Genomic DNA, 14,587 nt, shown 5'->3' with positions numbered 1-14,587 from the left:
TCAGCACTGCAGTTAACAGCCGGTGAGGCAGATCTGGCTCCCACCCAGCTCGCTCCCCTCCCATTTGCTTTCTGCAGCAAAGCAACCACCCCACAGGCCTCTGGTCAGATGTCTGCAGTTACAGCAGCAAACACCCCCCTGAAGGAGAAGCTTGCCCCCCAGCAGGGCAAACGCAGGCTGAGCACAGGCCCAGCCATGCGGCCACCCCACGCAGCCCCAAAACAACGCTCCAGTTTGAAGCATTTGAGCCAGAGATGCAAGGGAAGAGCCTGAACGCCATCTGTGCAGCAGATTTCAAATGAAAGTCACTTGCTCAAGCTTGATTAGGGAATAATAACAAAGAAGAAAAGCTACTCAATACTTTGAGTTGGGTGACGTTCGGGCCAAGCAGTGACAAGTCCTGGGGGTCTGCAACCTCCCGATTCACAGCAGCGCCTCACCGAGACCCTCACAAGCAGGCACCGCAAGCTGCCCGCAGCACTTCAGGACCCGGAGCTGCGATCGCAGACCTCACACACTCACCTTCCTCCCCACCACGCCTGCCCCCCTCCAGCCACAGGCAGGACCCAGGCCAAGCCCATGCTCAGAGCTCATCCAAGCCCAGCCAACAGTGGCGAGCACAAACTGCGTGCGCTACAAGGCAAGACAGCTCTGGCCACTAGGAAGAAGGATACGAGATGGAAGCACAAGAGATTTCTGAGTTTGTCTGGCCAAGGAGCCCTGAGTTCCTGCTATCAAAGAAACCAGCTGGAGACACTGCTCTAACATCTGCCTCCGAGTGTAATGAGCATCGAGGACACGATGTGCTCCCTGGTGTTGGCAGCTTCCCCTAAAAGCACGTTTCCCTTCACCTCTCTCCCACTGCATTTGCAACCTGAACTAAGAGGAGCTAAATCCCATCAGTTTGACCAGACCGATCCACACCCTGCTAACGGGAATGGCCCTGTCTGCACCCAAACAAGAGGCGATGCAGGGACAGCTCAACTCCCCCGTGATCCTGCCCACAAGCTTGGTTCCAGCAACCCAAGGCTCCACATCCTCCAGCAATGTTTTCCCACCTTTTCCCTCAGCTACAGGAAAAGCTGAGAAATCTGACAGCAGGTGCCTCACACACCCCTGGCTAATGGAAGAATTGTTGCTCAGTGACTAAACGTGCAGCAAAGACTTGAGTTTAGGTTTAATGCTCTTGGAGCCCCCCCAGCCTCACAGCACGGTGGGTCTCAGTGGGCTGGAACCAGCAAGTAGGAGCCAGAGGTAACAAATCACTGTAGGAAGAACACGTGAGGGTTGTTCTCCAAGCCTGACATTTAGCAGTGGGGCACATATTTCGCTCAGCACAAAGCTCAGGATATTTTTTTATATATTTTATTTTTTTTTGGCAACATTATGTGCTGTGAGATGTATTTTGACTTCCTGATTGAGTCCCTCACTGGCAGCAGCGGTGTGGAGGAGAAGGAACATTTGTGACAGCCATAAAACGGCTGGACCTGGGCAGGAAGTGGTAACACAGAAGGAATTCCTTTCTGGAACTGGCTGCTTGGCTTTGATGACTCAGAAGTATATCCAATTATTGAAAACAGGTTTCAAGTCTCTGGCACAGCACTCACACATCAGGGTCACAAGGGTCTCATTCTCTTAGCCATATGGATCAGATCCCAACATCTCAAAGAGCTATTCCTCCAGCAGTCCTGCAAGCAGGTAAATGCTCTCCCCATTTTGTAGACAGAAGAGAAACAATTTGAACTTGCTCAAGGTTATGGCCAAGCAGCAAGAGATCAGGGAGTGGAGAAGACAACAAATCCCATAGCAACCTCTGTGACTTCTCCCAAATAAAGCAGCATCAAGGCATCAGCCCAAAACCTCCATTGTCTCGCACTTCTCCAAACACGCTGTAGCTTATCCAACACTCTCCTGGAAGCACACCCTAGCAAGGATTATGATGAAGACTTAGACCAGACTGGGACACGAGGGAAACTCACTACAGCCATGCAGCACATGATGAGGTGATGGTGCCAGCGGCACCAGGCACGGGTGGAAGATGCTGGCAAAGTCAGGGCAGCTCTGAGCTCCTGCAGCACGGGCTGCTGAGATGGAAGTGCCAGGTCACGGAGAAAGCCAGCACCAAGGCGACCCAGAGGCAGAAGGCCTGGCCTCCACAGGCCCCTGGAGGCTGCAGCGGATGCTCGGCCATCCAGCCTTTGTGCCTGGGTCTGTGCATGGTGGGCTGTGCCCCTCTGGTTTCATCCTTCCCAGGTGATGGGAGTGAGCAGGCTCACGCTGCTGATTTCCAATGAGTGCTTGCGAGCAAGCCCAGCCACAGAGCACAGCGGGCCATCTAGAGCCAGAGCACCCAGCACATCTAACACAGACCAAAGGGCAACCCACTATGGGGAGCAACACTGATGGAAAGGGGGATTTCGCTTTTCCCCAACATGCACAGGAAAGCGGATGACAAACTCTGCTCTTAGCCTTTGCTCTGTTTGCTCCCAGGCACTAATTTCTGAAACACTGAATGCAAAGCACATCATTCCTGCAGCAAGCACCTGGCCAACCCTCTTCAGCTGCAGGAGAGTGTCAGGAGCCAGCTGGGCGACGCGTGCACCAAGCAGCTGTCCAGGGTTAGGAAGCACACCAGGTGGGCAGACCACCATGAGCCAGCTCCTCCTCCAAGCAGGCATCTCTGCCAGCATCCTGCGAGCATCTCAGGTATGAACTGATGTGAAGCCTCCCTGTACAGAATGAGTTCTCTTGCTGGATGTCTTCGCTGGATTGAGATGAAAGGATAAGGGGAGGGATAAGAGGTCTAAGGAACACCGGGTTGGTCCATTTTTGGAAAAGGATCTGACAAAAAGCAGATGGGTTTAAAGCTTCTTCTTGTATTTCCTCATCTCTCACATCTGGGATAAAAATGGAGGGGGGGGTAATTGAGGCTCCTGCCCCTCCAGCAGTTGCTCATGCACAACCCACCTTCCAAGACCGGAGCACCTTGCTATTTGCTGGGAGGATGCTAAGGCAGCTCTGCAGCTTTCAATTAGCCAAGGATCTGGATGAAGCTAGAGCTGCCAAACTCCCAGCTGCAAAACATCTGGGTTACACTGTCTTCCTGGATTCCAGGACTTTAACTCTATACAGCTTCTACTAGAAGCTACTGGATGTTTCTCAGCCATCACCTTCTGAGCTTTCTTGCCCTTTTCCAGGTTCTCATCTTGCAGCTAATAACACAGCAGGGCGCACCACTGTCAAGTCCTCTTCCACATGCAAAGCAGAAAACAGTTCCAAAACGCCCCTCATTTCCAGGGCTACCGATCCCTTCCCTTTCCAATGAGTAAGGCAACAAAATCAGCTCAATAGTTTCTGTGCACAAAGGCTGCCTAGGGAAGACACACATAAGAAACAACAAAAGAACCACGCTTGAACTAAATCTCTACTAAGATTGCCAGGGATGAGGTACAGAGAAAAGGGTCTAACTGAAATTTGCAGAGGGCAGGAGCTGCTCTATCACCTCTTCCCACTGCTCCCTTGAGCATGGCCAGCACGGCATTCACAGATCAGACAGCAGGAGAGCATGCAAGGGCCGAGCTACCTCACCTCCTTCACATGCAGAGGCACAAGTTGGAAGGCAATGCACCCAGCCCAGCTTTTTGTGACCCCAGGACCCTCCATCAGCTGCCTGCTGAGGCAGGCTCAAGTCTAAGGCAAATGCCCAATTGCTGGAGGCTGGAGACTCATTAAGGAGCACCAGGGACCTAGAAGGGATTTAAGGGTAGCAAATGCCTTTCAGGCAGAGCGATCAATGCTGCCCCCAGAGCACCTGGGCAGGTGTTTCCCAATGCCTAAACAAGTTTTTCTTCTAGTCATTTTGCTGTTGCAATTCCCCTTCTGTTACTGTAGTTTCCTTTATTGGTGCTTGGTCCAGTCTGAACTACAGACCAGGGTGATGTCTATATAATGGATTGTATTTCTCCTCATTTTGTGCACTTGAATAAATAAGTTTTTACAAGTTCACTGTGCACTGTACAGTCTAAAAATAAATGAAATAAAGTATATGAAATTTATAAATTTTCATCACATCTCTATAAAATACAGCCGCTGCTCAGAGCGGCACTTTCTGTACACAGAACACCAAGTCACAATACAATTAAATGCACCAGTTTGATAGTGTGGCAGCACGGTAAGCTAGATTGTGGTGTTTTTGTGAACTACCATTTAGATCTACTTAAAGCAAAGATATACAAAAGCAAAATGCACTTAGTCAGTAAATGTACACATCTAAGCCATTTCTGAATCAAGTATCAAAACTCTACTAACAAAATACATTGTACTTGGAACAAAAACAAGCTGAGATAATCTGCTACCTGCACCAGTACAGAAGCACTATGTTCAGTCTTCCCAATGTTATTAAAAAGGGCCTGACCAATACCAGTGATTATGCACCCTGTTCATATGCCAATGACATCCCAAAACAAGTTACCAGACTAGCTACCAAAATTCACAGTGACTTGAGTGCCACCAGCAACTGCAAATGGCCCAGTGAAGTAGTTTGAATGGGGCAGGACTTGAATTTCTTCTGTTCAAACTGTGCCTGCCTTGGCTGAGCTCACCTGGGCTGCCCCAGGTGATCTAGCTGCCACTCCAGAGGGGAGTAGTGAGTTCTCGTTTGTAATGAACACAATTAAAAACCACCCAGTTAACAGAGCGCCTGGCTCAGTTCACATTAGAGCAAAACACCAGATCAAAGACTGCCGTTTCTCTGTAGCTCACACTGCTGTAAACCAAGTGGATTTTGGTATATGAACAGAATAAGTTGAATAAATAAAATGCAGACCTTTCTGAGAACTGGGTTTGGCATTGGTCAACCCTCCAAATTCAGCACCAAGGATTCAAACTAGAGGCACAGTTCTGACGGATGAAATAGCACCGAGAGGAGGCTCTTTACATCTCTGCTGGTGTGCCAGTCCTTAATTATTTAGAGAATTTAATCCTAAATTGTATTTATGACTCTAGGTGGAATAAAATAAATCAAAACTGTTTTTGCTTTAAAAAAAGATAAATACTTTACCTAAACTATCAACAATATAAACTGGAGCCTTAGGCATTTATTTTGCCCTTTTTTTTTTCTTCCTTTTTTTCTTTTTTACTCAGATTCACAGTAAATATTTTCTCTGTTGTTTAGGTCTTTTTAGGTTTTTGTTTTGTCCAGTAGTAAGAGAGTAGAAACCCCTGCACAGGCCAGGTGAGCACCTTTCAGTGGAAGCCGAGTGAAGTTGGTCCACGTTGTCCTTGCATAGGTCACATTGGGTTGAGGTAGAAATCCTAGTTACCTGCACAACAGGAGGAGAGGAAGAGACTCATCTAAATAAGTGACAAAATCTACAGTGTGTTAGATGCGTCAATCATTTCTACACTGCTCCAAGACCTTGTCAGCCAGTGAAGAAGGCACAGTTCTTGTCTTGACCCAACCACAACCAGACAGACAGGAGGCTTCCAACATTCAACCATGTTGAACTCTGTCCTTGTGCAACTGACCTCAACAAGTGAGGAAAAAAAGCGTTCGTTCTCCCACTCAGGACTTCACCTTTTTTAGCACACACTAATCCGCTTTGCATTTGTTACTACCTTGGGGGAGAAATGTTAGGAGAAACAAAGCAGATTATTTTAGTCCCGTTCCAGATTTCAGCCTCAGTTCTGGAAGGACTTCGAGCACACATGTTCAGATTAAGGTCAATGAAAATGCTCAAGTATTTCACACGGAACAGGACCCCAACTATGATACGTTTGTCTCACAAACCATCTCCTAGGAGCATTACTTCTGCCCCTCTGCTCCACAGTCCAGCTTTAGACATCCAGCTGCCTTGCACTGAACTTCACTTTTGTGCCTTGCCTATTTTGCTAGGAGACTTGCTGTGGCAGGACCCACCACGTACGATGGCAAGGAGTCCATCCCAGCATGACCACCACTCCAGGTAAGGCATTTGCTTCAGCAGACTTCCACACCGCTCTCCCAAGTCATTCAGGGGTACAAAGCCCCGCACCTAATCCTCCTTAGCCTTGGTCCCGAGCTTGTTTCTAACCAGGATCTTCCATGCCCACCCTGTGACCCCATCATCCTGTCACCCTGCAGGCACACAGGGACATCGCTGAACTCCTCCTCATCCTCACTCATCATATAGAAGGACGGAGGGGATACTTACCTGCCTCACAAAAGCCTAACAAGACTAAATTCATGTCTGTGAAGCAATTACATGATGAAGACACTATAAACAATGCACAGTCAAAAGAATCTCTCAGGTATATTGTAATTGAGGCATATGTTTTATAAGCAGCAAAGAGTATCCAACCATAGATTTTACGTAGCTTTGGTATCAGTGAACAGCAACAACATCAAAGACCTACAAGAAAAGCATGGAGCGAGCTCTGGGCCCTAACATACTGATTTAACTTTGCGGTCACAAGCTTGTTACATCACGATGCCACAGAGTATTTTCATAACAACAGTACCCAACTCTGTGGTGGTACACTTTATTCTGGAGTTGCTCTAAAGGCATTTAAATACTGCTTCGGTAAAAACGCACAGTCTCCAGAAACCCTCCTCTCTTCTGCAGCCCCAGCCCTTATGAAGCATAGACTGCAGTGAACCCTGCATATTCCCTATCGCCTCATTCACGTCTACCCAGAAAGTAAGTGACTGCCACATGAGCATAAATACAGCATCTGATGGAGACTGTTACTTTTAGCCCTAGCAGGCAAGTCCAGTAACGCTGCAGTGTGCGGATAACAAGGCCTTCTTGGTTAATTCTAATTCAGATTATAACGCTTTGCTACCTGTGATTGTGTTTTCCAGTGATGCAGGGGGCACACTGCAGTGCAAGACCAGTGCATTTGCACTCCAAGACAAAGCTGCAGCTTGTAACCTGGAGATTTTTTAACTTTATGACTGAGAGCAGCTGTTATTGACTGACAATGAAAACAAGACCACCACGTTGCCAGAGTCACAAAGCAGCAGCAGCACGCATCCTAACGCTATGTGAACACGGACTTGTAGAAGAAGCAACAGTCTGTGTTGGAAGGCAAGAAGAGGAAAAGGGGGAATCAAAGTCGGCAACAACCATTGCCAATAACTGTATAAAAACCTTACTTAAAAATAGAACTTCCTCCTGACAACTGATCTTTAGAAGTAAACATTTTCAAGAAGTGATCCCAACCTGAACATAATCCTAACGTCAGATGAGACAGACCAGAGTTACCACCGTGAGCACTCCTTGTCGAGAAATCCTGACTCCCAGAGCAGAGAGCATTGAGACTCTTCACCCTCTGACATCACATTAATTACTTCCTACATTTTAGAGGTTTGTTTCACAGAGCCCATCCCCACCCTGTCTCTGAAAAGGAAGAAACATCATTCAGCATCTCGCACAAAACTCCTGATTGTTTTTTTTTGTTTGTTTGTTTTTTTCCCTCTAGCCTTACCTTACAAAATAAGAACTGTTAGCTAAGCAAGCTCTTTATCGTGGCTTAACCCCAGAAAGGTGCGAAGCATAAGGAGACTGCATGCCAAGTGTAACCCACATAGCGGACGTGCCAGCTGCGTTGGACTGCGTGATCATGGGCGCGGACTGTGCCAGCGCCAAGCGGGGCAGAGGCGGGTGATGGACTGTAAAGGAGGGGCGGGAGGTTTTGTGCTGGAGAGAGGCTAGCTTAATAGACAAAGAAGCATTAGCAGATTGGACAGAAGCAGCAGAAGAGGAAGGCAAAAAAGCATCGCCAGGTGGGAGAGATGGCAGGTTCTGCAGAAGCGCAGGCTCAGGGTTAGAAGCAAGTAATGGAGGAGGTGGGGGCAAGGAAACGTTAGGAGGGGGTGGGGGGGAATGGAAAACAGATTGCACTGGCGCTCTGTTGAGGTGCTGAGCAGATCTATTCTCACTAGATGTTACTAAATTAGAGGAGGGGGGTGGGAAGGATGAGGATGACGTGCTGGCAACAGCCTGCAGAGGGTTTAAGCTTAGCACTGTGCTGCTAGAGACAGCACTGCTGCTGAAACTGGCTCCAAATTGATGAGGAGAGGAGGCAGAAGGCACCGCATGGTTAAAAATACCTGCAAACAGGAGAGAAAAACTCAGCTTCAACAGATGGGCTTTGTACAGTCGCAAGTGACAAGAGAAACAAAAACCAAAAAAAAGCAAAATTATAGTAGTTATGGCCCCATACAAAAATATGCAGCATGAGAAGGCAGCAAGCAATGAGAGATAATGGTGCAGGCCAGGAGGTACAAAAGGTTTCACTTACCTTTCCTACTGCCAACCTCTAAATGCCACGAGGACAAACAGTCAGACCCAAGAACTGTCAGTTCTATATCACACAGGCAGATTTTGATGAGATTACGTGGTCTCTAGAGTTGTTTATCTGAAGACTCAAACTGCTGCTCTTCCCTCCCCACCCTCCTGCTTTCCCACTTACAGGGCAGCAGAGGGGAGATTGCATTTCCAGCAAATCTACATGCTGAGAGATGTGAGAGTTAGGATTTCCCGACATGGTGCCTGAATGATTATGGACAGGTAAGAAAAACTGCCTTTGACATTTAGTAATGGCAGGTTCAGACTACCTTCTAGTCCTGCCAGCTTGTCTCCAGTTTGGACCACAGAAGCCAAGGCTGTGCAGAATCCCAGAAGTGCAAGCTGCATATGGCATTGCCCTTCCAGGCAAAGAAATGCTCTTCGTGTCCGTTCGAGAGCCAGAATGCTACGCAATTCCCAACACCGTTTCCTCTGAAGAGACAGTGATGTTTTACTCTTCCTGGACCATACTAAATCCATTCAAGGCCTAATCTCAACCTTTTCTCAAGTTGACAAGTTAGAGATCCTTAGCTTGGTAACACAACAAGTTAAATCTTTTACCTGCAGGTGGACCCTAAGTTGGTTCCAACACAGCAACATCTGAACAAGCATACATTATGAAATCACAAAGTCTGGGTGTATTCTTTCATTAAGGTGATACAACAAGATCATCTAGTAGACAAAGCTCATAGGATTTCACTGTGGGGAAATGAACTCATCCTAGCATTTCCGAGAGAGAAGAGAGATGGGTTATGTGGGAGAGATTTGCTCCACATCCTGCAGAAGTGAAAGGGTCTCACCCCTGGAGAGGCAGTGTCAGACCTTCCTTTAGGCCCTGTCTTATACCAGAGAAAGAGTTCTGCCTACCTCCAACTGTTCCACCTGTAACCCCAGGAGAGAAGTTCCCCATAGTGTGAGAATTAGTCAGTCTGGTTGCAGCTGATGACACGTGGACCAGACTGGCAGCAGCTGGCATCGAATTAAATAAGGACTGCAATACTGAGGAATTTGTCACCGAGTTGAGGTTTGCTTGCAAGGCCATGGGGCCAAGGGGAAACTGTGATCCAGTGGTCAAAGTGTTTAGGAAAGGATGGTGCGTCTGCACAGAAGATGCTGGGTTGCCTGCTGAAGAAACAGCAGTAGAAAGGCTTTTACCATTCAGAAGGCCACCAGACGAAACAGCAGCAGAAATGAAAAGGTTGTGGCCGTTTTTAAACTCCACATCTCGGTCCCTTCCTTTGCTGACCTTTCCGTTATGCTGCAAAGAGTTTTTTTCTGAAGAACCCCCAGTACGAATGCTTATTTCGCTTATCTCTTTGCTTTTGACCCCTGACCGATTTAAGTCTTCTCCTTTCGTGCCACTGAGGCCTTCAAGTTGCCTCTTGTTCAAAAACGGATTTGTTTCCGATATCCCCACATCCTTGCTTCGCTGCGACTGAAAACCCAGGGAGCAGTTGGAAGTCGTCACATCTGAAGCCTTGTGCGGAAGAGAAGCACCATCGATAAAGCTGTGTAAACCAATGTCAGTTGACAGTCCACCGTTGTATGTGAATCCATTGGTGGAGTTTGTACTAGGGCTGAGCCCGTCTGCCCCAGATGAGGGCATGGCAATGCTTTTCCTCGCGTGTGCTGTGATCTTGGCGTCAATGGCGAGGCTGTCCTCAGAGGACGGCCTGAAGGCAAACAACGAATTCTGGCTCAGGGATGAAACCGACTGCAAGGGACTGTCTGTAGTTTTGGTTAGGTTGATGTCAGATATTGGTGAAAAAGTAGATTTCCATTTACTGCTGTTCATGTTCTCGTTGGTTTGTGCTTGTTTCCTCCCAGGTAAGCTGCCACCTAGAAAGAAAGGTTTAAAATATCAAAAAGCAGCTTTCACTGAATCTGCTCAGTAAGAACAGTTTTGTTTTTCCTTCAACACCCATATTTTTATCAGTCTTTAATTCTCTTTCCGATCCAAAGGCAGAAATACTTGACAAATCACCTAAAAATCCTTCAAATTTAGCTTAATGCTCTGAAAAAGTTTGAGAATGCTGATTTACTCCTTCCTCCGCCTTTGCACTACAGATCCCTCCCCAAACCCTGATTTAGTGAAAAAAAAAAAAAAAAAAAAACTGGTCAAATCTTTCCTGACCTACGACGACCAAAAAAGACTGACCCAAGATCTGTAATTATCAGCCACCTGTCTTAATTACTACGATGCAAAGCCCTGGCAGAACTGCACTCTACTCAACAGCACAGAAAGGCCTGCTATTGATAACAATGTCAGTCAGCGGCAGACACCCATTCCCAAGCCCAACCATTAAAACAACTAATTAACATTCCCTACACTTACCATTTTCAACAGTCTTCTGTGGAGATTTGCTTTCCAATGATATTGTTGCAATTTTCCTCTCGATTCTAGTGGGGAAAATAAAAAGGTTATAGCACTCACTGCAATCTTTTTGTTGCACGTTTACCCTTAAATATCTCCTTCAGGTTCATTTCTTAACAGTGGACTAAAGTATATAAAGCCAAGTCACCTAGAAAACTGCATGTTACTAAAGGGACTTGAAAGCACTAGAATAATCCACCAAGAACTAACTAGAAGCTATTACAGAATTTGTGCTCTTTGCCAAGATTAGTGCATGTTCAGAGAACTTCATTATTGCTCCTTCACAACAAGACGTTGGCTGTTGCTCCCATTTGTATAGTGGTTGTTTTTCCAGCACCTCGAGCAAGAACAAAATTATTGCACCTCACAGGTCAGCAAAGAATGGCAAGTACTCCATTTTCAGAGTAACGCCTTATAAGTTTGGGGTAGGGAGCGAAAAATTTTGAATCAAGCTGAAACTGGGAGCGAGAGGGAGATGGATTCTTAGTTTAAAATTACACACTTGGCCTCAATACTCCTGCAAGCAACACAGTAAAAAGAAAGTTTCTACAATAACTCTTTCAGAGGCCAGACTCTGTCAGCCTTGCAAACACAGCAAGAAGAATAGATTCCCACATTCAAGTACTGCTGCCAAAAAACCTTCCCTATTCACAATTTCAGTCTGACAAGAGGCTTGGCATAATGGAATCAGTCTCCAAGCAAAGGGAACAAAGACAGCTTAACACACCTCTCCTGTTTATTGCACCTTTACTGGCTTCCCGAGAAATCTCATCCTGAAACCGGTGCCTGCATATTCACCTGGTGCTATTGTGCTCATCTTCAGATCCCTGCTCTTCATCTGATGTTAGGGGAGAGTAATGAACGCCGTTGGTCTGAATGAGGGGCTTTTCCTTTTTCAATACCGGGGGCTGGTCATTGTCCTGGTAAGGAACAGGAGAGTTCTTCAGGGAGTTTTCAGGAGAGGAAATGGCTGTTATTTCTAAAGGCTGGTTAATGTTATTGACCTGGGCAAGAAGGAAAGAAAGCAGTTATGGATGAGAGCATCCCTTTAGAAACAAGGCATCTTGTTAAGGATATCAAGAGCAGGCTTAACTTGCTCAGCTTTAGGATAGGCCAACAGCTGCTTGTTTAGCGCTGCCATTGTTATACTCCAGCATCTTGCACTAGAGCACCCTGGATGAAAGCTTTAATGTAACTTGGAAAAATACTCTCATTATTTGATTTTATGTTTTAACACAGAAATGAAGACATGGGACAATCACATTTCTTTTCAAACTACCACTGCAGGATCACATGAACACAACTTGTATAGCTGGCTTATCAATGTCAGAATGCCATATGCTTCTGGCACTCAAACTATTTAGTCAATCTTAGCTTAAACTATATTCAAAATATTTAATCTACAGACTAAAAAAATCAACTTAATTGAGAAAACAAACTTTGTCATAAGAGAATAAATTATTTCTATTTTTTAATGCTCTGACACAAAGAACTCTGAGATGTTCTACCTATTCTAAAACAGTTCACCAGCTTTCAGCAATTCTCTTGCCTCCCAGATGGGCCATTTCCACAAAGGGTCTACACTCCAGTTCTAGCTACTAGCACTGTGACAACCTGAGGGTATGCCAAATAATAAAGCAGTAGAAGCTTATTTCTAATTCAAAGAGATTTCCCAGGCCCTTCTCTTTTGCTTAAGCTCTTCGTTTTTGCCCTTACCATGGAGTTGATATTCAGCGGTGAACCTGATGGTTGAGTAAAGAGTCCAGACATAGTGGGTAAGGATTTACGTTTAGGGGAGACCCCGGAGTTCCCGCTGAGATTCCCAGTAGAGGATCTCTTCCGCCGGCCTCGCTTCTTCCCATCCTGCGCGTGTGCTTGGCCGCAGTCCAGCCGAGCGCTCGCGGGCAGAGGACTGTGCTTGTTGGAAGGGGATTGTTTTACATGTCCTGTATTAGGAGAGATTGTAAAGATGATTCTTCTCTTGGCCTCGTTCTCAGGATCTGAAAACGCTGCATCAGACTGAAGATCCCCCTTTGTTCCTTCGGCAAACATCTTCTGAGCATCTGCATATTGCAATACCCCTACCAGGCTCTGGGAGGTGCCATTTAACCTGGGGCTTGTTGAGTGCTGGTGAGCAGGGGAGTTTTGCCCAGAGTTCCTTGACTGCATCATTAGCAAAGGATGTTGTGGAGTGGAACTCCGAGACCCTACTGAGTTAAACAGACTCCCAGAGTCGTCCAGAGCTGCCTGATCAACACTATGGTTAAGATGGGCTGGGCTGTTTGTAAGATTTCCATTGACTGCCACGGAGCCAGAAGAGTAAGAAAAACCTGTTGAAAGGGAAAGTATACATCATTGCTTCTGCTGAGTGATAGTTCACAGTGCTAGATTTCTGGGATGGCTGGGAGTAGATTCAGCTCTACCCGTGTTCGATCAGCCAGCAGCCGTGTACTACATGGGAAACTGCGCAGCTGCTTTTTACATTGTGCAGTTGAGATGGCTCTGTGTGCTGATGGTTCCAGTTAGGTGTTAATTATTTTCACTACTCTTTTTCCCAATTCAGGAAAATTCATGTGTTATATGGTATTTAAACGGAACTCATGTCAAAGTCTCTTTTGAATTTCTACACCTTCTGAAATCAGGGCTCCTCTACTCTCAACTCCTTCCTGTCATCAAGGAAATAAGATCAGCAATTTCAGTCCATTTCTTCCTCAAAAAAAGAAGGGATTGTCATCTATACAGCCCATCTCCTACTCAAAATTAGACAAAAGGCTGTGGCTTAGGAAGCGACAGGGGATCTTCAAAGAAATTGTGGCAGAAGAATGCCACATGGGAAGAAGCTTGGAAAGGGGATTAAGGTATTTGTCATGGCATATCATAAATGGGTTCAGTGCTCTAGTAAGGCCTTGCCTCTGGGCTGCCTAAATGAAAGGGGTGGAAGGGAATACAGTACTATTTTACTTTTTTTAAAAAGTATTATTTTTTAACATTTCTTGTTTTATAGAAAATTGCAGCCAAGCCCTTCTTTGCAAAACAGATGCTAGAAACAACAGAAGACCCTCATGGTGAGAAACATTAAGAACAAATGCACTCTGATGAGGGATCAGCTGTAGAACAGCTTCTGTATACCAGAACCTACTTTTCCCAGTCCACAACATTCCCATATTCTGAACAGCTAAAAGCCACAATTTCAACAGATGAATGAGTTCAGAAGCAATGTCTGTACTTAAAGGTACCCCTATTCTCTCCCTTATTGACATTTCTTCCTACCCAGATACTCGTGCCTTTACAAATGCTCATGAGACACCATTGTGACTTGCTTAAAGAAATTAATTCTGCTATGAAAAAAAAAACCAACTCCACCATCCTTCAAAATAGAATTTTTAAAGCCAGATCAGTTCATAGTATGGTAAGCACTTTGCTGGTTTGCAACACTGTAGAGATAGGAATCTCTTAATCCACTTAGAAGAGTTTACAAAACCAACTACTTACTTAAACTGCAAGGTGCTGCAGTTCAGATAAAAACACGTCAAACTAATACTCTGTACCAAAATGTATCCAGGCTGTAGGCACAGTTTTGACAGTCTCAGAACATCACCACCTCTGATTCTTTGCTCTCATTACAAAACACACATTTACGTAGCACTCTACTGTTCTGAATGACCTGAGAAGCGCTCAGAAAAAACTCAGACACATGCATTTGTGGACGCTGTCAAGATGCGACAGCACACCTTCACATAGATGAGGCCGTTACCTGAGGTAGCCAAAGCCAGTGGCTTGTTTCCAGCAGCACTGCTTACACCATTATGAGAACTAGCACCAATCTGCTTTTCAAGTGTTGATGAGTCTCTGTTCTGATGAACTGGGCTAGGTGTGCTTCTCT

The 14,587-nt window shown here is 45.9% G+C and overlaps 1 protein-coding gene across 8 annotated transcripts in view; it reads right to left on the bottom strand.

The window, feature by feature from the left end:
• Positions 1-1,363: 1,363 nt before the first annotated feature.
• The window catches only part of DOT1L (DOT1 like histone lysine methyltransferase), a 70,528-nt gene continuing 57,304 nt past the window's right edge, over positions 1,364-14,587 (bottom strand). For 2 of the 8 annotated variants that reach the window (XM_038169175.2, XM_072029232.1), the window contains exons 23-28: positions 14,459-14,585; positions 12,421-13,034; positions 11,503-11,708; positions 10,666-10,730; positions 9,198-10,169; positions 7,356-8,092 (exon numbers count right to left, since the gene is read on the bottom strand). In XM_038169175.2, coding sequence (XP_038025103.1) covers positions 7,503-8,092; positions 9,198-10,169; positions 10,666-10,730; positions 11,503-11,708; positions 12,421-13,034; positions 14,459-14,585 — 2,574 coding nt within the window. In that variant the 3' untranslated portion in view covers positions 7,356-7,502. Of the gene's footprint in view, positions 5,322-7,355; positions 8,093-8,981; positions 10,170-10,665; positions 10,731-11,502; positions 11,709-12,420; positions 13,035-14,458; positions 14,586-14,587 lie in introns of those variants that run through there. The other 6 variants (XM_038169176.2, XM_027472167.3, XM_072029233.1 and 3 more) reach the window with 6 other exon arrangements.

This window comes from Anas platyrhynchos, chromosome 29, assembly GCF_047663525.1.
Source record: "Anas platyrhynchos isolate ZD024472 breed Pekin duck chromosome 29, IASCAAS_PekinDuck_T2T, whole genome shotgun sequence".
Taxonomy (NCBI): Eukaryota; Metazoa; Chordata; class Aves; order Anseriformes; family Anatidae; genus Anas; species Anas platyrhynchos.
Note: the sequence above shows the minus strand (reverse complement) of the source record. Positions and strands in the feature narration are given on the sequence as shown.